General features: G+C 40.6%; 1 protein-coding gene across 5 annotated transcripts in view; it reads right to left on the bottom strand.

Moving 5' to 3' along the window:
- TADA2A (transcriptional adaptor 2A) overlaps positions 1–24,033 on the bottom strand; it is a 53,602-nt gene extending 29,569 nt beyond the window's left edge. For 2 of the 5 annotated variants that reach the window (XR_011975305.1, XM_072646959.1), the window contains exons 1-8: positions 22,715–22,921; positions 19,733–19,847; positions 15,117–15,223; positions 12,061–12,120; positions 5,586–5,677; positions 3,465–3,622; positions 1,753–1,841; positions 50–122 (exon numbers count right to left, since the gene is read on the bottom strand). Coding sequence is in view for 4 of the 5 variants with exons in the window: in XM_072646959.1 (XP_072503060.1) it covers positions 50–122; positions 1,753–1,841; positions 3,465–3,622; positions 5,586–5,677; positions 12,061–12,120; positions 15,117–15,223; positions 19,733–19,847; positions 22,715–22,717 (697 nt within the window). In the remaining variant the exon portion in view is untranslated. Of the gene's footprint in view, positions 1–49; positions 123–1,752; positions 1,842–3,464; positions 3,623–5,585; positions 5,678–12,060; positions 12,121–15,116; positions 15,224–19,732; positions 19,848–22,714; positions 22,923–23,153 lie in introns of those variants that run through there. The other 3 variants (XM_072646960.1, XM_072646961.1, XM_072646962.1) reach the window with 2 other exon arrangements.
- Positions 24,034–24,635: the final 602 nt, after the last annotated feature.

The following is a 24,635-nucleotide window of genomic DNA, read 5'->3' as shown; positions in this document are numbered from 1 at the left end:
CATTTCATCTACAATCACAGGATTTTGACCAGAGGTTTCCCAAACTCACCATGTAAAATGTCTGAGTCATCCTCAACAAAATCAATGTCTCTCAAGTCCCATTCTGCATAATTGTCAAACTCCTGTGAAAAGACACACAAATCCCCCAGCCCAGCCCCATCCCCTTGAGTTAATTACTTAAGTTTGGACATGATCCCAAAGGAGATAGTATCCAGTATCCACCTATTACAAGACACTATACATGGCAAGAGGCCAGGATATCTTTCTTTTAAGTAATTAATAATAAAGTGGAGAGAATCTGGGGGTGGGACTTACCCAGTAGAAAAACACTTAACAATGGTAGCATAAATGTGAGTACTTCTGAGAATTCCAAAGGAAATAATCAAGAGAAGTCAAATATAGGACAGTTTAGTTTCAAAAACAAAAATGAAGCCCACACCCTCCAGTAAACCCTCAGGATGCTAAATGCCAAGGCAAAAATGTCAGCTTTAATTCATTCTCTGAAAGCTGAGTTCCTCTGTAATACTATGTGTTGACAACGGACATAAAAGGAAGCACTGGCTATGTTGACGGGTTGGTTCACAAGCTGAATGCACATGAGTGGTAAGTCTGGTTAGTACAATCATAAGCCACAGATGTAATGGGATCTCCTGAGGCCAGGGCCATTTTGTGGCAGGTCAATAAATTTTAAGAGGGAATCTGCCAGGTTGTTTCACATGAGAGTCTTACTTGGAGATCTCAGCACAGATTGGAGGGTACCCCAAGGTCACAAAGGCTATTCCGGGGGAACTTTCATTCTGACAGGTCTCATCATGTTGGAAAAACTTCAAATATAGGTCTAGCAGCAGATTTTGTGTGTGTGCATGTGCGTGTGCGTGTGCGTGTGCGTGTGTTCCAAGAATCAGAGAGGCCAAGAACACAGTGGCTGGCCCTATCACCATCCAAATGACTGCATTTGGTTGTCTGGCCATTGAGTGGTGAATCTTTTTAATCTCAGATACTCATAAACATTTTCCTCTAAGGAGAAGAGGATTTTAATCTGCTCTGATGGAAGGAGTACTCACACTGATGATACCACGAATCCCTAAACGTTATAATCTAGGTGAATTAGCAAAATGGCAACATTATGAGCAGCTGCTGGATCCCTATCACCTCCATGATTCCTGAGTTATGTTAAAATTCATTCTCAGAAGTAAATATGGTTTTCATAGACATTATTTTTTTCTTCTTTTTGCACCAGGCCTGTGATTTAATTGGTATGGAGAACTCTCAACGAAGAAACTCCTTCACACATTTCAGATCAGCACGTCCTTTTGCCATTTAGTCTCAGAAAGTCACCAAGGCCACTGAGAAGTTAAGTGTAAGAATAACACAGCCAGCAGTAGTAGAAATGACCCTGAACCTAAGTCTTCTTATCCAGCTCTTCATCTGTCATTCTGCCCCTGCTTAGCATGGAGCAGTCCTTTAGGAAATGTTTAGTGAACTGAATAAGTGTGAAGACAATAACAAGTACTCCTACTACCACATAAATGAGGCTGTCACATGTAATGGAAAGAGTGATGGTGAACCTACACTTCCCAATGGGCCTTTTAGCCCACTGAACTTCCAATACATATGTGTAAAAATGCATCCCCCTGGACTACTTAATGACAGCCCACTCTCAGTCCTGCCCAATTCCCAGATTTGATGTCAAAATCCTCAACAGAAGCAATTCTTGCCTTTGTGCCCAAAGAAAGAGTCAAGTTTCCCTACCTCAATGAAGTCTGCTCGGGCTGGCATGTACCCTGCCATGTCCCGGGAAAGCAATGAATCAAAGGCAGGCCTTGGAGGATCATCCGTAGCTGGAAGAGTTTGGAGTTTCATATCAGAAAAACATACACATACACACAAAAAAGAAAACGATAAGAAATTCAGAAGGGGACACAAAAAGTGCAATTTTGTTACTACTTTGTTAAATTTAATACACAATTTTTAAAAACTACATAATAAAAATTTACCATTTCTTCTATAATGCTCTTCAAAAATTTTATTTTTAGTGCCAAATTCTCCTTCCATCTCCTCCTTTACCCATTGAAAAGGTAAGATAAAATTCTCCTTTTGAGTTTTTCTACGTATATCGAAATAATGATTGTTAATTGATTGACTATTGATTGTATAATTAATAGGGATTGGAACTAGATCTTGATTTCATTAACAAAAGGAACTTCTGGATATGGAAATTTCCCTCCACCAATGCAAGTTGCACCTTCTCCAAAATGTATAGTTTTAGAGTTACATAAAGCACTGAGAGGTTACTATCTTGCCCAGGGTCACACAATCATTATATGTAAGAGGGAGACTTGAAGCCAGTCAGAATTTAGTGTTTTACTTGATCACTTAACAAAATAGTGACATGAGAAAGCAACACAAAGAGTAACATAATACCAAGAAGGGATGTACAACAAATAGGATCACAATAAAAGCTCAAGGATAAATGAGAGAATAAAGAATCTGAATGTTCCTCTTCACCCCAACTACTTCAACACAGTAATGTTTCAATTCAATACATTTTAAACATTTTTTTTAGCAAATCCCCTTAGGAAACTTGGAGAGAGTCCCTGTGAATTTTTCATTTACTCACTGAATGTGAGGAAGAAGGTTTTCATAATATTCCACAGACCCAAATATTCATTCTTCTTCATCATGTCCCTCACTCTCTGGAACAATCTCAATTTACTGATCTCAGATGAATATTATTGGATTTCTTTTTGTTCCCAATTGATTATAAAACTCTGAATCAGACAGCTGTAAAGCTACGGCTGGGGCAATTTGAGGCTAGGAGTGGGGGTGTGGCGGGGGAGAGAAATGCACTGGTGTCTTGTTACTCCTTTGCTTTGGGTCATTCAGAAGCAATGCCCATTCATAATTCATCATGTTTTTAGTTATGCTTATAAAGGGGCCTAGCCACAACAAACTAAAAATACATTTTAAAGAAGGGCCACCATTACTGGTACTGACAATAAACATGCATTGCCACATGTCCTTAATATTGGACAATTAACAATCAAACACAGTGCACGTCTATAATGTGTCTCTCAACATAAACTCTGCAGGGAACAGGCCAACATGTCCTCACAACAGCCCAGTGAGGTGGGTCACTTTTTTTTTTCAGGTCTCATCTTACGGATGCAGGCACTGAAGTTAGTTGATACACCTGAAGGGGTTCAATGAGTAGGCGTGGAAGGGCAAACAAGACCGAGGTGCCCTGACTCCCAACCCAGCATTCTGTCCACAGGAATGGGTTCCCTCCCTGCCACCTCATGGTATCCCTTTTCAGCAACTGCCCTGGCAAACTCCACCTATCTCTTTCACCAGGCTCTCCTAAGTCCTGGAGTACTCATTCATCCGGCCATTATTGCTTGCAATTGTCAAAAAGCAGGCTCTGGGACAAGCCCAGTCTTTTACAATAGCAAGTAGGCACTTACACTGGAATGGAATGGCTGTGTCAGCAGTTTTCGCCTCCTCTGCTTGCTTGAGGTTGAGCAGGGTAGAAGCAAAAAGAGGGTTGTTGATGAAATGTTTCATGTAGTGTTTCTCACACTCTTCCTTGGTCTTGGTGCACATCTGATTGGCCACATCCTGCCTAGAGGGAAGAGGGGAAAAGTATATGTGGGGGGATGGGGGAAGGTTTCATTTACGGGTAACTTTAAGAAACACAGTCTGCTCTTGCCTTATTTAAGGTTGTACCCATCAGAGGTCTGACATCTGACACCAGCAGCCCCAAACAAAGAGGCAGCAGCAGACAAATAAGACAAGTACACACTTGGTCTGAATCCATTTTGACTTTGGAAATTCAGCCAGCCTGAGAAATACAAGTGTAGGACTAGAAGTCCTCACTTTACTACCAGTTATAGGAAGTGGTTATCCCTAGTCATAAAAATCTATGACCAATGATTTGCCACTAAGGAAAGGCTCACTACCAAAGAGGGACAACTCTACTATCTTGGCTTTGCTTTTTGAGTGCATTGGGAGGAAAGGGATATCACCAACCTTACTGCATTTTGTTTACTACACTGGGGTGGGGCATATGGAAGGAGATATGAAGGACCAGGGCAAAGTCAGCCAGTACGATTCTCAAGAACAGACAAAAGTTTGTTTCTCCCACCATTCCTAGTACAATACTAAGCCCACAAGGGCAGCCCAGTTGTCTTTGAGGACAACGACATTTTCATTTTTGTCTTTATATCACCAGCACCTCCTAGAACAGTGTCTGGTTCATACTCAGAATTTAATAAATGCTTACTGAATTGAATGGGCACTTGATAAAAAAGCTGTGGCATATATGAATTTTAGAAAAAAGAAGAAACTGGAACCACTGTGACACCTTCAGCTTCCTACTTCTGTCCTTAAGACATTATAAAGGGAGACAGTGTAGAAGAAATAGAAACCAGGAGACTAGGATTTACTGACAACCAGATATATATGACCTTGGCTGATTTATTTCTCTCTTACTGACCTCCATTCCCTCACTGGTATAATGGGACTATAATACACTTCTCTACCTACTTCTCAGGGGTATCATGAGCACAGAATGAAACTATGTATAGAAAAGTATTTTGAAAAAGCATGAAGCTCTAGGCCAGCTACAAGTCTGCACTTAATGTCTCAAAACAAAGACCTTGCATGCTGGACAGTTCTGCCCAGCACAACCCAGGACCACAGTTTGAGAGTGGGGGAAAATTTTTAAATTTACGCAGGGAACTTGTGGAAACTGAATCACCAAAAAATGGGAAAGATCTGCCTCAAGGGCCTGACTCCCTGAAATGAGATTCAGTCTTGTACAGTACAGGAGGAACTGTAAAAGCAGACAGGAAAAATGACCTGCCTGAGAAAATGAAACTTCCTTTGTGTTCAGAAAGGAAAAATCAGTGCTTTTGGTGAGGATGTAACCCAGCAGATTTTGTGTAGATCCCCTAAGCATCCTAATGTACTCTGTGAGTTCATCCATCATCAAGGCACAGAAGGAAACTAGAATAGTAGTAGTGGTGATAATAATAACAATAACAGCTATTATTTATATAGAATTTTAAGGTTTGCAAAGTACATATGTTAGCTCATTTCATCCTTACAAAAACCCTGTGAGCTTGCTGTTGTTATTGTTTAGTTGTATCTGACTCTTTATGACCCTGTGGACCATACTGTCCATGAGGTTTTCTTGGCAGACATTGGAGTGATTTGCCAGTGGATTAAGGCAAACAGAAGCTTGCCCAGGGTCATATAGCTAGGTAGGTGCTATTATTACCCCTATGTTAGAGAGGAAAAAACTGAGGGTGAGAGAGGTTAAATGAATGATCAGGGTCACACAGTTTGTAAGCATCTGAGGCAGTATTTGAATTTGGGTCTTCCCCACTCCCAATCTAGCACTCTCTCTCCTGTACCACTTAGCTGCCTGAGGCATGGAGCCCAAAGCAGAGTTCCAAGGAGCCAGAAGTTTGCTTCCAGGACTCCTCCAGAAGGCCCTGTCTATCAAGGTGCAGTTCCTCTCCTGGGACAAGGTGAGGAAAATATCAAGCAGGGCAGGGCAAGGCAGTGGTTAAAACTCTCACCAGTTTCCAAAGCCACAGTCCATCACAGCCTCCAGAAGAGCCATTTCCTCTTGAGCAGTCCAACTGGGATCAAGGACAGGAAAGTCTGAGGTCTGAGGGAAAAATGATTGTATAAAAATCAATTAACTACAAACAGTGGTAGAAATGGGTCCTGGTAACTCTGACCACTTTTTCTGGTCCTGTTGAATGATTTGCATCATAATGGTCCCATTATGAATTTCTATAAGTTCTTATGTCAGCCTCCCACCTCCATTTCCCCCCAGTATAAAACCCTCTCTAGGAAACATCATCACCTGACAAAAGAGGGGAATAATCAGTACTGTAGGGAATGTGGAGAGGAGACGTGAATTGGTCTGGCCATTCTAGAATTCAATCTGGCCTTATGCAAAGAAAGGGAAATAAACTATCCATTCCATTTGACCCAGAGATTCTACTGCTAGGAAATATGCCCCAAGGAGGTCATCAATCTGAAGAAATTTCCATACACACCAAAATATTTATAGTAGCATTTTTTTGTAGTAGTGAAGAACTGGAAACAAAGTAGATGCTCATTAATCAGAGAACCATTCTCGAATATAATGAATATAACTTAGCTGTAAAAAATGATGAATATAAGGACCACAGGGAAGCCTGAAAAGATGAACTGATGCAAGGTGAAGTAAAGGGGATCAGGAAAACAATATGCACAATGACTACAACAGTGTAAAATGTAAAGAATAACAATAAAGCAATTGAAACTGAGCTCTTTAAATGATAATGGACAAGCTTGGTCCCAAAGAAGAGAGAGAAAAAGCATCTCAGTTCTTTCTTTGAAGAGGTGAGCAATTATGGGTGTGGAACACTTCTATACAATATCCTAATTCGTAATTGGTCTATGTGTTGGTTAGTTTTGTTGAATTGGGCTTTTTTCTTATTTTTCTTCCTTTTTAGAAGGGATAGCTCTCTGGGACAGGCAGGGAAGAAGAGATAGGTTGGCAAATGTAGATTAAAAAAAATAGTATCAAAATTATTTTAAAATGTAAAATAATCGTCAGCCACCATTGCTAGGTAAAGAACAGAAAGAAACATTAAAATACCTGTTTACAAGAAACCCTCTGAGTGTCTAGGCATATGTGTATGTGCTTTTCATAATAAATATTCCTTTTGAGAGTTTCCTGCTATTACACTATGTTTAATGAGGACTTACTTAGGGGCCTAGTTCTATTAGGAGCCAGTCAGTACGAAAAAAAAACCCATGACAGTCCTAGCACATGAGGAGCCCAAAAGTAACTACTACCAATCTAGAGGACTAGGACACTTAAATACAACACGTCATACACCTACCAATGAAAAGTGTTTCTATCACTGTCAACCTTTGAGGACAACAGAAAATCAAATAAAGTTAGAGGGCATTAAAAGTTCACAAAGTGGTTTCCTTACAACCACCTTTAGAAATAGGTGGTACAAATATTATTACTGTCATTTCACAGAAGAAGAAACTAAGGTTCAGAGATTCATCACATCACATGACTAGGAAGTATCTGAACTGGTATTCAGACCCAGGTCCTTGACTTGATTCCACATACAGCCTACTCTTTTCACCACATCATGTTCTATCCCAAAGGACTTAAAGATTAATCCACCAGTCCTCACCAACTGCAAAATGAAGCAAATGGGCAATAATGAATACCTGCTTAGTTGTGGAAGGACCTACTCAAGTATGTAATAATCAAATGACAAAAAGGTATATAGCCCTGTGGGATTTCTGATTCATGCTCCATCTGCCACAGCACAAATAACTTGTTAATGCGAAGCTAAGATATGATTTTGATGCCCTCCCCCTCCAAAATTTTTTTTACATGATCTGAAATCTCCCATACGAAAAATAAATAATATTTATTATCATAGAAAATAAAATTTGGAAAAAAGTGAGAAAATCAATAGGAAAATTCTCTATCTGAATGAAAAATCTAGGAAACTATACATTCTTAAAAAGCAACTGAGTCTATCTATTAAGGGTGTCTCTTTTGATTCCGTGATCCCTACTTATCCTTTCCCTATCCCAAAAAGAACAGGAAGAATTTTTTAAAAACACAAACACAATCACACACACACACACACACACACACACACAATAGCAATTTGTCAATGTAAAGGTGGTGTGTGTGTGTGTGTGTGTGTGTGTGTGTGTGTGTGTGTGCAGGCGCACATGAGAAAGAGAGAAAGGGATGTCATAACTGGAAAAACTAAATAAGGAAAAAGTTGAACCTGCAGAGAAATTTGGTTTCCAAGGGAGACAGAACCCAAAACACCTGACAAGAGAATCTGTCCAGTTAAGCAGATACATCCTTATAGTGGAGAAATATGACTCATCAGGCCAAGCAAGCTTGAGTGAATCATCCCTTTCAGACCTTCACCCTCCTCTGTTCTCATTCTGTATACCCACCAAATGACTTTTTAAATCTTAATTCAGTTCCTTATGTAGATTTTCCTACTGGGAAGAGAAAGCAGCTTGTAAATTTTAAGAATGAATATTTGGGCTGCTTCATATTTCATATTCCTAATTATAAATTATACTTCTAATTATAAATTAATAAATTTTAGTACCAGTCAATCTTTCGTAAGTTTGAAAATCATAAGCTAGTTTTCCCTGAACTCATGCAACTCTAACTAAGATGGACAGTAAAAGGCTAGACATTGGAGAACAGAAGAAGTAATGAACACGGGAGCCTGGCCAAAAATAGTTCTATGGGAGGGGTTCTTAACCTTATTTTTCTCATGGACCCCTTGAACAGTCTGGTGAAGCCCATTAGCCCTTTCTCAGTATAAAGTTTTTGAATGCATAAAATAAAAAATTAGAGTTATAGAGAAAACAAATTATGCAGAAACAATTATCAAAATATTTAAAAAACAAGTTCAAAGACCTTAGGTTAAAACTCTTGCACTTCATAAAAGGCCTCTTTTAATATCTTAAAATTACCAAAAAAGACAATAAAAATCATGATTTCAAACTATATTATAAACAAGAGCATCCTACTGTTTTTTTCTATTGAGGATAGTGGAACCACCACACTTGGACCTTACCATCACAAGCCCTGAAGTGCTTACAGAGAAAACAGAAATGACACTCAAGAGAATAAAGATCAGAAAGGCAGCAAAATTAGATCAAGTATATTTAGAGGAGATTGATGCTGGAGGTGATATAGCTGTGAGATCTCTGAGGGACTGTATAAGGTATCTAAAGAAAGGGAAGATAGCAAAAGAGTGGGAAAAAAGTTTCACATCTTACTGATAAAAAAGTTGATCAAGAGAATATCAATAATATCAATAATCAACCTCATCTATAATTGAATGAATAAGGTTACATGTAGGGGAACAAACAGGCTTTAAAAAGGATTAAATAATGAGCCATATCTTTACAGTCTTACAGGCAAATGAAAGAGGTACAGAATATAAGATACCTCATGCTTATTAGCTGTTGTTACCAAAAACATAGGATAAAATAAAAAACTTTTAACTTGGTAGAAGGAAATGCTACCAGGTAAGCTATTTTACAAACAAAGTATTTCCCATCCATACACCATGATCCTTTGAAATTCTTTAGCCATATAGAAAATAGAAATAATCTGGCTCAATGATCTGATAATACGTATAAGGGGAAACCTTATAATACATATAAGGGAGTATGCTGGAAGAATGCTAAAAGTCTTCTCCATTGTGATGAGGGAGATCTAGCACAAAGATCAGGTGATCCTCCTGCTACTCCTACTTGCAGATGACATCGGGCTAAATATATCAAGCCCTAAGACACTACAGAGCTTCCTTGAAGAGCCTTGTAATCATTCAAAGAAGCTGATGAAGATGTCTATTACCCAAATCTCAACATGTATACTTGAATGGACTTCCAACAGAGCATGTCCAACACCATGGATATCTGGGACAGACGGTACAAATGGACAATGACCTGTGGCCAGAGTTGAAAAGGGCTTGAGAAGAGTGCAGGCTGAATAGCTTTGATGAAATTACAAAGCACTTTTACCAATACCAAGCTTCTCATAACAGAAAAGTCTCATCTTTTCAATACAATTTTTTCCTGGTATTGCTGAATGGCAGTAAGACCTTGATCACCATTTCTTCTGAAGAACTAAAGATAAGGATCACACAGAATGCCATTAGAAAGGTGTACAATGGGTGTGAACAGGCTGCAACATGTTACTGACAAGAAATTCCAAAGAATAGGAGTGAAAGAGTAAAGTATGATAGAAAGAGAAGATGGATTGGTTATGTGGCAAGAGTGAGGTAATTACCACGGGGCTCCACTGGTGCCCTCAAGATGTTGAAGAAAAAATGAGGAAAGCCTCTAGCATGCTCAGTGGACCATCCATGGGAGACTTTTGGGAAGCCATGAATAAGAGCTGCACTGGATGGGCTGACATGGATGGGTGGTGGGAATACCTGAATTGAGATTACAAGAAAGGTGTGATTTCTGTGATTTCTGTATACCTGTGCGCCTTAAAAAAAAAACAAAACAACAACCCAGAATGCATGTGCATATCAGTAACTTCAAAAAATGACCTTTTAGAAAATGACAAATGTTAGAGAGGCTTCAGGTAAAAACATAAATACACTAATGGTAGAATTCATCATCAGTACAGCCATTCTGTAAAGCAATTTGGAATTATGCCCCTAAAGTCATTAAACTGTATATATCCTTGACCCAGTGATACCACTCCTGGGCATATATCCCAAAGAGATCAAAAAAATTATAACAGCTTTTCTCACAGTAGCCCCAAACTGGAAACTAAAGAAGGACCCACTGCTAAACAAATTATGGTATCTGAACGTTACTGTGTCATAAGAAATTATAAAATGGAGTTTTAGAGACAACTGGGAAGGCTACGTGAACTGACGCAAAGCAAAGTGAGCAGAATCAGGGAATATAATGTATATAATGATATAATGATAATGACACTATAAAGACAAACAACTCTGAATGACTTAAGAACTCTGATCAATGACAAACAACTATTCCAGAGGTCTAGTGAGGAAGTATACCTTCTGAGCTCAAAATGCAAAAAAAGACCTATATTATTGGACATGGCCAACGAAGAAATCTGCTTCGCTTGACTACGCATATTTGTTGTGATAGCTTTGTTTTTTCTTTTCCTTTGTTTAGGTGAAGAGAAGGGGCAGAGGGATAGGAGAGAATAAATGCTTGTTAATTAATAAATAAATGTTAAAATGACCTCTTTTAGATTTATAGAGTTCTTTAAGATCTGAAGATCTTTGAAGTTCTTCCAGGTCCTGGCAGCTTTGAAGGGCTCCATCACTGACACGTGGTGAAGTTAAAGTTTTGAGCCGAGATACCTCAGTATACTAAGAAGTTTCTAAAAAACTTACTGGACAACTACTATTGCAGTCAGAAAAGGAAAAATACAGGGGAAAAGATGCCAGAAAAACTGTTGGGACTGGAAGCTCAATTCCGTGTGGACAGTCTCGGGCAGGTAAAAGTGGGACTTCTAAATCTTAGAGTCTTACGAGGCCCTCCATGAACAGCGGGGGTTCGAGAAGGTCAGACCGAGCTAGCTCGGCTAGCTCGGGTATTTCCGCCTCTCCCCCGGAGATACCTGATGGGTGGAGTCTCCCTGCCCTCGAGGTCGTCCCGGATTGGAGCACACCTAGTTACCTAACAGCACGGTATTGAGATGCAAACTGTGTGGCTGAAGATTAAGTAGGATTGAGGAAGCCTAAAAGCTCTCTTAGCATGTGTGGAGCCAAAGAGAAAAGTAGGGCTCCGCTTCTTTTCTTTCCTCTCTCCCCTCCCCCTCTCTCCCCGCTTGTACTTTTACTTCCAATCCCTTAAGCTTAGCCTCCTTAGGAAATCTCCCCCTCTTCGTCCTAAGAAAGAAGATCCCCTGCACTTGTAACCGAAACCCTGTAATAAAGCTCAACCCCTGTTTGACTCTGGAACGTCCTTTCTCTCATATGTGCATCCGGCGTGGCCAGCCGAAGACCTGGACAGGTAAGAAAGACTCGGGTAGCCCAATACAGGCCTCTAGGCTTGGCAAAAAACAAATATGGAAGGAATAATAAAGAGGCAAAATGGATAGTGATGAAACAGAGGATGAGAACAGTTGATGTCTCTTTGGTCCTTTGTGACTGCGAAAATGGTTTGCAGGCACTATCTTCTTTGATCCTCCCAACAACTCTGTGAGGCGGTTAGAACAAGTATTATTAATTCCATTTTATAAACAAGTAAACTGAGTATCAAGAAACAAAAGTAATTTGCCTAAAGAACAATGGACTAGGAGTCTCCTGACCTAGGTTTGTGTGTCAGTGGCTCCACTACCGATAAATGGGTGACTCTGGGCCAATTACTTCTTTGGGCCTCAGCTTCTTGATTTTCTAAATGAGGGGGTGGTCGAGCAAATCCCTAAAGCCTCCTCTTCTAACATTCCTGAGGATTTGTAAGACAAATGGAATTCTATGTTCTTACCATTATTTCATAAGTGTGATCACTTTGATGCTTCTTGTACTCAAATCCTCTAGTGAAGCACTGTAAAGCAGAGAAAACAACAAGTGACTCACAAGCTTTTCCAAGTGCTTCTTTACAGGTTAGAGAAAGTTAATTTGTTTTCATATGTGAGTTCCTAAAATAGGATGGGAGTGGGGACCCGAACCTGTGAATTCACTGGATATAGGGAACTTCCATGAGAGGAAATGCTCTCTATCTTTGCAGGTGGCATCTTCTCTGCAACGCAGGATCTTCAAGAGTTGCCCAGAGCACAGAAGGTTAAGTGACTAGCCCTGAGTGACCCATACCCAGGTATGCGTTAAAGGAAAGACTTGAGTTCAGGTCTTTCTAGCTTCAAGCTCAGCTCTCTATCCACTATGCCACACTGCTTCCCAGTTCATGTGATTATAAAAAATTTTTTCAAAGCCTTTTGTTTGAAACTTCAAACAAGGTACTAGATACTACAGTCATTGACTGAGTGACCTACAATAGAAAGACAAAACCAACAGCCTAAACATGGGACTTTTGTCTGCTTCTCTACATACTGGTCTGACTCCTGGCTGTCTGGGCTAACCCAGTCATGTACTATCGTGAAGCTATCCAGGCTTCATTGCCATCCGATTAAGACAGAAAGCAGTATATTGGGCTATATCAAGGGCAGCAATTCTTCCCTCTGGGGTGTACTTGCTGTCTCGATGCTTTAATGTGCCCAACCAAAGCAATGTGAAGAGTGCCAAGGCACAAAAGAAAGGGTCTGTATAGATCAAAATATTCATGTCAGAGCTTTTAGGTGCAGCCAAAATAGAGATAGGAACTTCACCCATGGTATCATCAGCACAGGGAATTCCCTTCTACCAACACAGGTCAGAACTTTCTCTGCAACTTAAAGCCTTAGAAATTGGCCAGGAGCAGAGAAGTTATCTGGGTTCACACAACCAGTAGGTGTCATAGGTGAAACCTGAACCTGGATCTTTCTGGCTTCAAGGCCAGCTCTCTATTCATTACACCATAAAGCATTTGACATAGAGAATAAAAAAACCAAACCAAAAACCAGAAACAATGTCAGGGGAGTGGCTGAACTAACTGTACTACATGAATGCGGTGGAATACTATTGAATCATCAGAACCTACTAATGGAAGGAATTTAGAGAACCTGAAAAAATTTCTCTAATTGAACGCAGAGCAAAACAAGCAAGGAACAAAATACACTATAATGAAGATTTAAATGAAAAGAACACTTTAAAAAAGGCAAATCCTGTATGCACTGTAATGACCAATAGTGACCCTGGAAAAAAAAATGAGAAAATGTACCATTCCTCTTTCTCTGGAGGAATGGAAGTCTACAGCATAGAATGTCAAATACCCCATTGGACATGGTCACTCCATAGGTTAGTTTTTTCTTTACTTAAAGAAGGGCTCCTTGGATGGAGAATATATCTAGAAAAGATCATGTTGTGAAAATAAATAGCATCAATACAAGTTAGTATTTAAAAGGAATAAATAAACAAGCATGGAAAGGGACAAGTACTAAGGTAAAAGGGAGAACAAAACCTACTGTATCTGTTCCCAAAATGAGCCAAAAGATCAGAACCCAGAAGATCTGAGTTCAAATCTGGCCTCTGTCACTTTCCAGCTGTGTGACTCTGGGCACATGACTTAACCTCTGCTTGCCTCTGTTTCTTCATCTGTAAAATGGGAAACCTACCTCCCACAGTTGTTGTGAAGATCAAATGAAATAATAATTATAAATTATATAATTTATATATTTATATTTATTATACACATATTTATATAATTATATAAGTTATAAATACTTATAAAGCATTGAGCACAGCGCTTGGCACATACCAAGCACTACATAAAGGTTAGTTATCATCATCTTCATCATCATCATCACCTCAATTAGGGATGATGACAAACTGGCTAAAGTCCATAGGAAGAGATGACAGGATGTTGAAGTGAAAGGATAGTAACCATGTAATCAGTACATTGACTGAAGACAACTAAGGATGTTTAGCTGGAGACGAGAGTATTTGTGGGAGTCATGTCTTGAAGACAGATATCTGTCTTCAAATAGCTTTCAAATAGCTTTCATGTAGCAGGGAAATTAAACTTGCTTTTTGACCCCAGAGGGGTCAAGAAATAGCTGTTGCAAAGGATAGAGTGCCAGAACCAGAGTCAGGAAGATTCATCTTTGTGAGTTCAAATCTGGCCTTAGACACTTCCTAGCTGTGTGACCCTGGGTAAGTCATTTAATCCTGTCTGCATCACTTTCCTCTTCTGTAAAATGAACTGGAGAAGGAAATGGCAAACCACTCCAGTACGTTTGACATGAAAACTCCAAATGCGATTACGGAGAATTGAAACTGAAATGCCTGAACAACAACATCAGGGAAAACAGGTTTCTGTTCAAAACAAGGAAGGACTGCCTAATAGCTAGAGCTGTCCAACAATGAGATGTGTTACCTCAACAAACAGGACTATCCCCTCAGGAGAGGTGTTCTAGCAAGGGCTGTGTCGCCCCTGTCAGGGATGTTTTAGAGGGCATTCCTGGATTGCTTGGGTTACTGGACTAGTTGACCTCTACAGTCATCTTCATCAACACAAAATTTTAGTGTGCTGGGCAGTGTGGGTGGGAGAGATAAAGTTAAAGAAGTGTGTTTTGTCTGAACAACTAGCATTAATCTCCTTCTAAACTATGCCAATAATGCCAATAGATCTAGGCTAGGAGAAACAAGTGCTCAGAACTTTGATCAATGTGGCTCCTAGTCATGACTTCAGAGGACTGATGCTGAAGCACATCTCCTGCCTCTAAGTAGAGAGGTTGTAAATTACAGGTATGAAGTAAGACGTACGTTTTTAGACTCAGATGTTTATTTTGCTCAACTGTCCTTGTTACAAAGGAGGGCTATTTTGGAGTGGGGGAGGGTGTGGTCATTAGGAAGTGACAATGATTTAAAAAAAAGAAAAGAACATCAATAGCATGTTTTAAAAGAAAAAAAGAGAGATGCAAATGTCTGAGCTACTCTGTTTGTTACCTGCAAGCAGAGGAGGAATGGAGGAGGTCCACATTCAGCACATTTGATATAGGGCTCCATGAGATAGGAAGAGCAGCCCCGGCAGGGAGGCTTATCAAAAGGATCACCTAGAAAAGAGAAAAAAAAGAAAATTTTTTAAGCTATTTTTGCCTTAATTTATTCATTTTTTAAAAAATTTTTACACCATCTTCTTTTCCAAATTCACCCCACTGACTCCCTTCCAAAGAGAGCCATCTTTTATAACCAAAAAAGAGGAAAAAAGCAGTTTAGCAAAGCTAACCAACACATCAAGTGAATCTGACAATACATGCAACATTCCCCATCCACTTCCCCATCCCCATCCCCCACTTCTGCAAAGAAGGGGAAAGGTGTATTTTTTCCTATCTTCTTCATGACCAAGTTTCATCATTAACTACGTAGCATTCAGGGTTTTTTGCTTTTCTCATTTTTACCAATTTGCTGGACATGTGGAAATCTCAAGAGTTGTTTGGATTTCCTTTCCTCTTACTGTTAAGTGACTTGGAGTAATCTTTCACATGGTTGTTTACAGTTCTCTGTGGTGAATGGTTCTCAGTATTATACGTTTGTGTAGTTCTAAATATATCTTGAATATCAAACTCTTATTGTAAAGACTGGATATTCAAAATAAATTTTTTACCCTGAATCAAGACCTTCCTTTCTTATTCTAATAGCATTGATTTTGTTCCTGGAAAACGCTTTGCAATTTCATGTAACTAAGTTATCTATCTTATCTTGGGTAACAGCCTCTTTCCCTTTGTTGACTTAATAATCTCTACCCTCGCACAAATTACCTATCTTCTAGTTTTTCTTTTACAGTATGACCTTTAATATTCAGGTCACATAGTCACTTTTCATTTTATTGTGGTATTTTCTATAAGATGTGAATCTAAAACTAAAACTAAACTGCTTTATAGTTTACCCAGAAGTCCTTATCCAATAGGGAGCTCTTTCTCAATTAATTTACGTTGGCAGTGAGTTATTGAGCTTGATTGTTCCTAATTCTTCCTTATCTAGCCTGCTCCACTGATTTTTGTATTTTTTTAATAATAATCAGTGGCAAACAGTTCTAAAGATTACTGTTCAACAGTGCAATTGGAGATTTGGGCATGCCAGCCCTACTCCATTCCACTCCTGAGATCCAAGGCTTTTTGTTCCTGCAAATGGATGTTGTTGCTGGTTTGTTGGGCTCTGTAACACAAACCCCACTGTCATCTTAAGCTGAATAGAGCACTTTAGTATCACTGAAAACCTGAGGATTTTATAGTGACAACCCAGTGACCCTTGTGTACACATGTTCACCAAGGACAGCATGAGCTCAGGCATACAAAGATGGTACTCTCCAAGGTCCTGTCCAGCTTGACAGTTCTATGACTCAAATACATCACAGAATTGTCAGTAATTTTTTAAAATAACTGCTTCACTTTCTATTGCTGATGCAGGTTCCTTCCTGTGTCAAGTGCTGTAACTTACTGAGAAACAGACAGAGCTGCTACCGTCAAGAAGCTTCTAGACACAAATCTGATGAAAGCGGACTTAAGAAACTGACAGAGGCAGTTAGTGTACAGAGTATTTTTCTGTGATTATTTTTCTTCATTAGAAGAATTTAAGGGGAAAAGACATTTCCACAAATGACTATGATGCAAAAACAAAAGATGTCAATAAAATTTGTTTTTTTCTTAAGTGTGTACCTTTAAATGTACCTTTTGGGAATATGTGCACACGTGTACACACATGTATGTCTCGAGATTGACAGGCACACATATGTACATGCACTCACAGGTATATACCCACATGTACATGTACAGCTATGTGTGTGCATGTAGGTATGTACTGTAATGTGCACACATGCATGTGTGTGTGTGCACATGTGCTCAGGAGATGGTCTGTATTGTTCAGACATGGCCAATGTGCTGATTTGTCACTTAATGATAAGACAATATTCAGTTCAGGGGGGAGGGTATCAGAGGAGGAGGAAGGCACTGGAAAATGAAAGCAATGTAAAGAAAATTATGAATTAAAAAAAAGGAATGAAACCTGTTCTTCTTTCAATGACATTCTAAAACACTAGTGACGTGACTGAAATCCAAGACATCTGGGGCTCTAAAAATTCAGAAGAACAGAGCTGTGGTCCCCTAAACTAAAATTTTACAGATGAGAAAACTGAGGCTCTGGGAGGTAATGCAACTTGATCAAAATTACACAGGTGGTGAATGGCAGTCAGGAACTGAACCCAAGACCTGGGGCTTTTTCCATGAATTTTCAATGTCGAAGTCATTTAAGAAAGTAGAATAACCCTCAGAAGGAGACAGACAGAATTGGAAAGAGGCTGAAAGGGGATATCCTTGAAAAAACATTGTCAGGGGAATAAAAATGATCATCCATAAAGCCTCTTCCCAACCCCTTACCCAATGAATCCCCCAAACCCAATAACAGAATTTTATGCTTCAAATGCCATAAATACTTTGTTATGAAACTGAGGGAGCATAGGGAATAGGGAAATAGAAATCTTCTGAATGTAAGGGGCTGCCTGAATTCATCCCCAAAAAAGATAATTTCTTACAGATTTCTTTCCTTTACCCAACAAGTATTTGTTGCTAATAATGCTTGATTTCTTAACTAAACCCACTCCAATGACCCACTGTGGAACAAATATAACCCTAGGTTCTTAAAGGCTAAACTAGCAGAGTTGCATCTCTGAAAAGGTCTTCCAAGACAGAAGTACTAGACCGTATAGCTGTGATGTGAGGACCAATCTAGTGAAATTCAAAGAGTCTACTTGCTAAAGGGCTGACCAGTAGCTGATAAGTTGTTTTTAACCACAGAAACTCATCAAACTATATTTCAAGACATGGAAGAATTGGGATCTACACCAGTGGAAGATGAACCCATACTGATAAAAGCAAATCCTTAAAATAATGATTTATATTGTTGTCTGTTGTTATTAGGATTATATTCTATAAAAAATAAATTCCACCTAAAAAGGGCATTTTCTTATGCCTTCAGTTGGCATGTTACAATCACTAGTGATGAGCACATCTCTCAAGCTGTGTCTTGAGAGAATCTGTTATTAAAATTTTATTGCTCTCTTTTTTAAATATTGCCTTAATTTCAAAACATATTCCTCTTCCCTCCTCCTCACAACAAGCCACTCCTTCAAAAGACAAAGAGACAACAAAAAAGAAAAAAATCAGTTCAGTAAAAATAACCAATACACAAACCAAGTACTAAATGACAGCATATAAAATGCTCCATACTCTAACTCAGCAACAAAGGAAAGGAGGCATATTTTCACACCTCTTCTTTGAGGAAAAAAGTATGAGCCTCATAATTATACAGAGCTCATTTTCTTTGCTGTTGATGTTTCCATTTATATTGCTGCAGTCCCCGAGTATATACTGTTTTTCTGATTTTGCAAACTTCACTCTGTATCAAGTCCTACAAATCTTCCCATCCTTCTCTACATTCTTCATAATCATCAAAGAAATCCCATTGCTTTTTAAAAATCAAGACTTACAGGAAATAATGCAAAGTGCAATGAGCAGAACCAGGAGAACACTGCACACAGTAAAAGGAATACTGTATGATGATCGACTGAATGCCTTAGCTCTTCTCAGAAATGCAACGATCTAAGACAATTTCAAAGAACTCATGATGAAAAATCCCATCCACATCTAGAGAAAAGACTGATGGAGTCTGAATACAGATCAAAGCATTTTATTTTTCATTTTCTTCATTTTTTTGTGGGGTTTTTTTGGTCTTCTTTTATAACATGATTAATATGGAAATATGTTTTGCATGATTGCACATATATAACCTATATCAAATTGCTTACTATCTCAGGAAGGGGGAGGAAAGGAAAGTAGGGAGAGAATTTCGAAGTCAAAATATTTAAAAGATGAATGTTAAAAACTGTCTTTACATTTAATTAGGGGAAAATAAAAATATAGATATATTTTTAAATCAAGGTTTAGAAAGATTTTTTTTAAAAAAACACACCTAAGAACTAGAAACAGGAACAAAAAGAAATGAATACTGCATAATTCTAATGACCAAGGTTGGCTATAGAGAAGACTTGAGAAAGTGCACCTTTGTCCCTTCATTTCCAAGGTGGGGTACTATGGATATGGAATGGTGCATGTACTGTCTGTATTGAAACATTAGTTGGTTTTACTGATTCATGGTTTTTTCCATTCTTTTAAAATATTTGTTACAAGGATTGATTAATTGGATGGAGGTGGGGGAAGAATAGTTTCAGAAATAAATGTGATGTAAAAACAAAAGACACCAATAAAAATAAGAAAATTGCTATAAGAAAGAAAAAAGGGGAAAAAAAAAATCAAGCTCTTGGATGACCATCCTAGCTTCATACTCTGGCACTTTTCTGTATCATTTTCTACTAATTCCAGAATAAGGGTGTCTTATCACTGCCTTACTGGGCAATAAACAGAAACCTGTATGATTTTAATCTAGTTTGATGCATTTCAAGCAGTTTCAGAATCACAAAAGGCCTTTACAAGTAGAGTCACAAGGTTTCCACCCCTGCCATCATCTGTGTGACCTACATGCCACCGAGAGTCCCCTGAGGTCATACTTACTACTGAAGGAGCCCAATCTGTCCATTCCCACACTGAGAGAGGTTACAGCTTTGATTGTCTTCCTCAAAGCCTGATCCCAGCACTGTCCAGCAAATCCCCAGGAATGTGTGGATCCCTAGAAATAGACAAAGTCAATGAAGGATACACAGGTGAGGGAAAGAATGGCAAGGATGACAAAGTGCTGGAGGGAAATGGAATGAGCACAGGACTTAAAGAACCAGAAGACCTAGGCTCCAGTTCCAGTTCTGCCAATGAATATTAGCAAGTCACTGTATTTATTTTACGTGTACTTATATCTGGTCACATTGTCTCCCTGATAGAATACAAATCCTTTAGTATAAGAACTATATGATTTTTGGTTTTGTATTCTGAGCACCTAGTACCTGACATAGAGCAGGTGCTTAATAAATGTTGTTTAGTCATTTCTGACTCTTTGTGACCCCTTTTGAGGTTTTCTTGGCACAGATACTGGAAATGGTTTGCCATTTCCTTTTCTAGCTCATTTTATAGATGAGGAACCTGAAGCAAACAGGATTAAGTAACTTGCCTAGGGTCACACAGGTATCTGAGGCCAGATTTAAACCCATGAGGATAGTCTTCCTGATTCCAAGGCCAATGTTTTATCTACTGCATTGCCTAACTGCCCTAATAAATGTTAGTTGATTTGATTGACATCTCTCTCAGCCTCAGTTTCAGCACCTATCAATGGGAGTAATAATTGTTTTCACTAGACTCACTGGGTTGTTCTGAGAAAAACTCATTCTGTAAAATGCTAGGTAAGTGTGAGCTGTTATCACCTTGGTTCTTTGAAGGTGAAAATGGAAGCAAAAGCCAGACATTACCTTCCACTGACAGTGGACTGGCTTTTAGACTCCAAGAATCATTTGGTTGACCCTGATGTTTTCTCAGTGGAAGGGAATTATTCACCAGTAAATACAGACAACACCCATATAATTCCACCGAAAAAGAACTAATTGGGGAGCAATCCATCAGAGAAAAGGAGAAGAGAGATGCAAACTTCTCTCCAGAATCGAACAACATGGGTCCCAGTCTGCTCTTTCATATTTTGATCACATTGTACTCCTTCATACACCCTCTATTCCAGCCAGACTAGCTTATATCCTCTTTATAGGACTAGCCATGTACTAATCATCTCCCACCTCTGAGTCTTTACCTAGGCTGTAACCCTTTCTCTTGGAATGTATTTATTTCCTACCTCCCACACTTAGATCTTGTGCTTCCTTCAAGATTCAGCTCAGGGTACCCGTCTACATGAAACCTTTCCTCATTCTCCTTATTTCATTGGTCACTGCTCCTTGTCCCACCCCCAATTAAGAGTATTTACTTATCTGTGTAAATGTCTACAATAGAATGTAATATCCTTGAGGGCAAAAATTTTTGTTTGTTTGTTTTTTAGCCTTATATCTTCACCTCCTAACATAGGAAGCATGTAATACATGCATCTGTGGCACAGGCATGTAATTACGTATATTGATTGAACTGATTTAATCGATTTCCAGGAGGGGTGGGTCTTCAAAAGTAAATATGTGCACAAACTGATTGACTGATTATCAACCAACCCAACAACTAAATGGAGAACTATCTGGTTTGGATTCTGCTCCTTCTATATCCAGAGTTCTTAACCTGGAGTCTGGAGCTTTATTTTTTAATTGATAAATTGTATTCCAATATCATTGGTTTCCTTTGTAATCCTATGTAACTTATTTTGTGCATTTAAAAACATGATTCTGAGAAGACTTCACCAAATTCTGCAAAAGGATTCCAGAACACAAGAAAGGTAAAGGACCTCAGATCAAGGGATGAGCAGAGTAAGATGTGTTAACTACTGCAGCAGAGAAATCAGAGAGGCAGCAGCTCTCCATCACCCCAGGTGGCCAGATATCAGAGGGACTCTTACTCATGAAGGACCAGAGACATGACGTAACAACTCCACAGGAGAGCACAGGATTCAGCTGGAAGGGACTTTAGAGGGCATCCTCTAACTCCAACTCCTCAAGCCACAAATCACAAGATCAAGCCCCTCCAAAAGTGGGAAAGGTCATAGACAGTGAGCAGAACTGAGATTCAAACCCTAGTCCTCTAATATCAAATTCAGTGCTCTTTCCACCATTGTCAGTGGGAGTCAAATTAAAAGTGAGAGGTCCACTAAACAGTACATGATAACATCTATATTTTACTGTACTTTTGTTAACTATCTGGTTCGGGCAATTCAGGAGTCTAGCAGGCAGCATGTTTGACACCTCTGCCCTACTTGAGGCCATGAAAAGGCAGGAAAATGGTCAGGTTCAAGGAAACATTTAATCAAATTCAACCGGATTCCTGAGAAGTGTGACTAGAGCACCAGACTTGGAATTCCAGAAATGAGTTCATATCCTACCCAAGACACATGCTAGCTGGGTGACCATGGACAATTCACTTACCATTCCCAAGCCTCAGTTTCCTCATGTGCACCACATACCCAGAAGGGCTATATTGTTGTACAATATACGTAAAACTGAAAAGTACTTCACAAACCTTAAAATCCACATTTCTTTTGGTTGCATCACACTTTCCATGACCTTGCTTGGGGTTTTCTTGGCAAAGATAGTGAAGTGGTTTACCATTTCCTTCTCCTGCTCATTTTACAGATGAGGAAACTGAGGCAGACAGTGGTTAAGTGACTCGCCTAGGGTCACACAACTCCTAAGTGTCTGAGGCTGGATTTGAACTCGGGAAGATCTGGTTCCTGGTGCCTGAAATCTACCCCCTCTAATAAAGGGTTAGTAATTGCTACTGTAGCAGCCAGGTAGCACAGCAGCCAGAGCGCCAACCTGCCTCCAACATGTCCTAGCTATGAGACCCTGGACAAGTCACTTAACCTGTTTGCCTCAGTTTCCTCATCACCTCCCGGCGTTGCTGTATCCAATGAGAAATCACTGGTAAAACATTTTTACAAACCATAACGCATCGTACAGTTATTACCATAAACTTAAAAGACCACAGAATTGGAGCAGTACAGGTGTTTTTCCCTCGCTCTGCTACGGGGTCCAGGCAGAATGGCCGCCCCCACTCCGCAGATGGAAAAGCTGAGGCCGCGGGGGGGAGCCGCAGGGGCAAGGCTGCAGAGGGGAGGGGCTGCCGGCGGAGGTCAGCGGGGTCACGTGCGCCGTTCCCCCAGGCCTCACGCGCTAGCTCGCGCCCATCTGCCCCGCCCCCCTCCGCTTCACTCCCGCCGGCGCGGCGGCAGCGTGACCACGCGTGCCTCCCCGATCACTCCTCTACGTCGGCCTTGACGCCAGCCTCGGCCCGGGCCCCCGCGCGCCGGCTCGCCTGGGAACGCCAGCTCCCTCCCCTCCTGCCCCCGCCTCCGGGCCCCCGCGCCCCACCCCCTGCCCCTCGGCCCCGCGGCCGGCCACCTCACCTCGCCGCTTCCCCCTCCTCCAGGGCCAGGAAGTCCAGAGCCGTTCGCGCGCACGCAGGCGTGTGCAGGCGAGGAATGCGCGCGCGCCTATGGCCCCTCCCCGCGCTGCTCCGCCGAGCATGCGCACTTCCGCGGCCTTGGGCGCGCTGCTGGAGTGACTACCCGGTGTGCAGGTGCTTTTAATGAGGCTCACCCTACAGATCGGGCAGAAATCGCTTGCCACGTGCAGCCCCTACGCATTTACTAAGCACCTCCTGTGAGTCGGGCAAGCGCTGTGCCAGGCTCTAAGGCTATGATGACAGGATATTCCACCTCCACACTCCGGGCTATTATTCACGTCTTGTCTCTCGTGCCAGGTGTGCTCTTTCTTGTCTCCGTCTTGTGGCTTCCCTGACTTTCTTAAAGTCTCAGCCAAAGTCCTGCCATCCGCCAGGGCCCTTCCCCGCCCTCTCTAATCTTACGTTAAGACTTTCTGTGGAATCTTCTAAATCCATCTTCATCGCCCTTCCCTTGGCTATTTCCGGTTCGTCTGGTCCTCCTCGCTTGCGGGTGGTCTCTCCCCTTGGGGTGAAGCCGCCCCTTGAGCGGCGGGACTGTCTCTTTGTGTTGCCGGTGCTTGGGGCAGCGCCCTGCGCTCAGGAGGCCCTTAACGCGTGGGTTACTTTGGTTTGGAGCAGCCCCGTTCCGAAAGGAGGTTACGTTATCCTGGGCTCAGGGCAGTACAAAATGTATTCACGCAATTTCCAGAGGAAGAGAGACGCTGGGGAGACCAAGGAAAGTCCAATCCAGAGGTCTAAACTAGAAGTCCTTGAGGGGAGCTCCAGGTGTGCTTGGATTCCGTTGGTTAAGCGCCTCGTGGGTGCTAGGAGCTGTGCTAAGCGCTTCCGTCCTGCTGGCTGACAGCTTTGTGACCTTGGGCGCACCTGGGCGGGCTCCTAGGTCCCTTCCAAAGCGCACTTTCTGTAGTCCTGGGTCATTTATTTACCCTCTCCGGACCTCGGTGGTTTCGTCTCTAAACCAAGGATAATAAATATATCATCTTTCCCATTGGAAATAGTTGGTCCTTAAAATGATCAACAATTGGGGGTTACCAGTGTTCTGATTACTAATAGAAGCCTTAAAAGGGTTGGGATGTGGGAGAAAGTAATTGCCCTCCTTGGAATCCCTAAAGATAGGGCTCTCCCAATTTTAATTAGTTATTTATAGTTCAGAGAATTTAGAGCTGGAAAGGCATCACCTGACTCAAGGAAATCATTTTATAAATAAGGGAATTGAAGCTGAAAGAGGAGAACGTCCCAGGTCACAGATGTCAGATACAGGATTAGAACCCAAGTCTTCTTGACTAAAATTTAGGATTCTTGACGCTATGGCATTCAGACTAGCTCTTTATGTCACTAATTTATTCACTCCCTTAAAAAATTTTTTTTTTCTATTGTACATACATACTGAGTCAAGTTTATGGCTCTCCGTGTATAGTAGTTC

The sequence above is a fragment of the Notamacropus eugenii genome, chromosome 2 (genome assembly GCF_028372415.1).
Source record: "Notamacropus eugenii isolate mMacEug1 chromosome 2, mMacEug1.pri_v2, whole genome shotgun sequence".
In the NCBI taxonomy this organism is placed as follows: Eukaryota; Metazoa; Chordata; class Mammalia; order Diprotodontia; family Macropodidae; genus Notamacropus; species Notamacropus eugenii.
The sequence above is the reverse complement of the archived record's forward strand: the minus strand, read 5'-3'. Positions and strand labels throughout refer to the sequence as shown.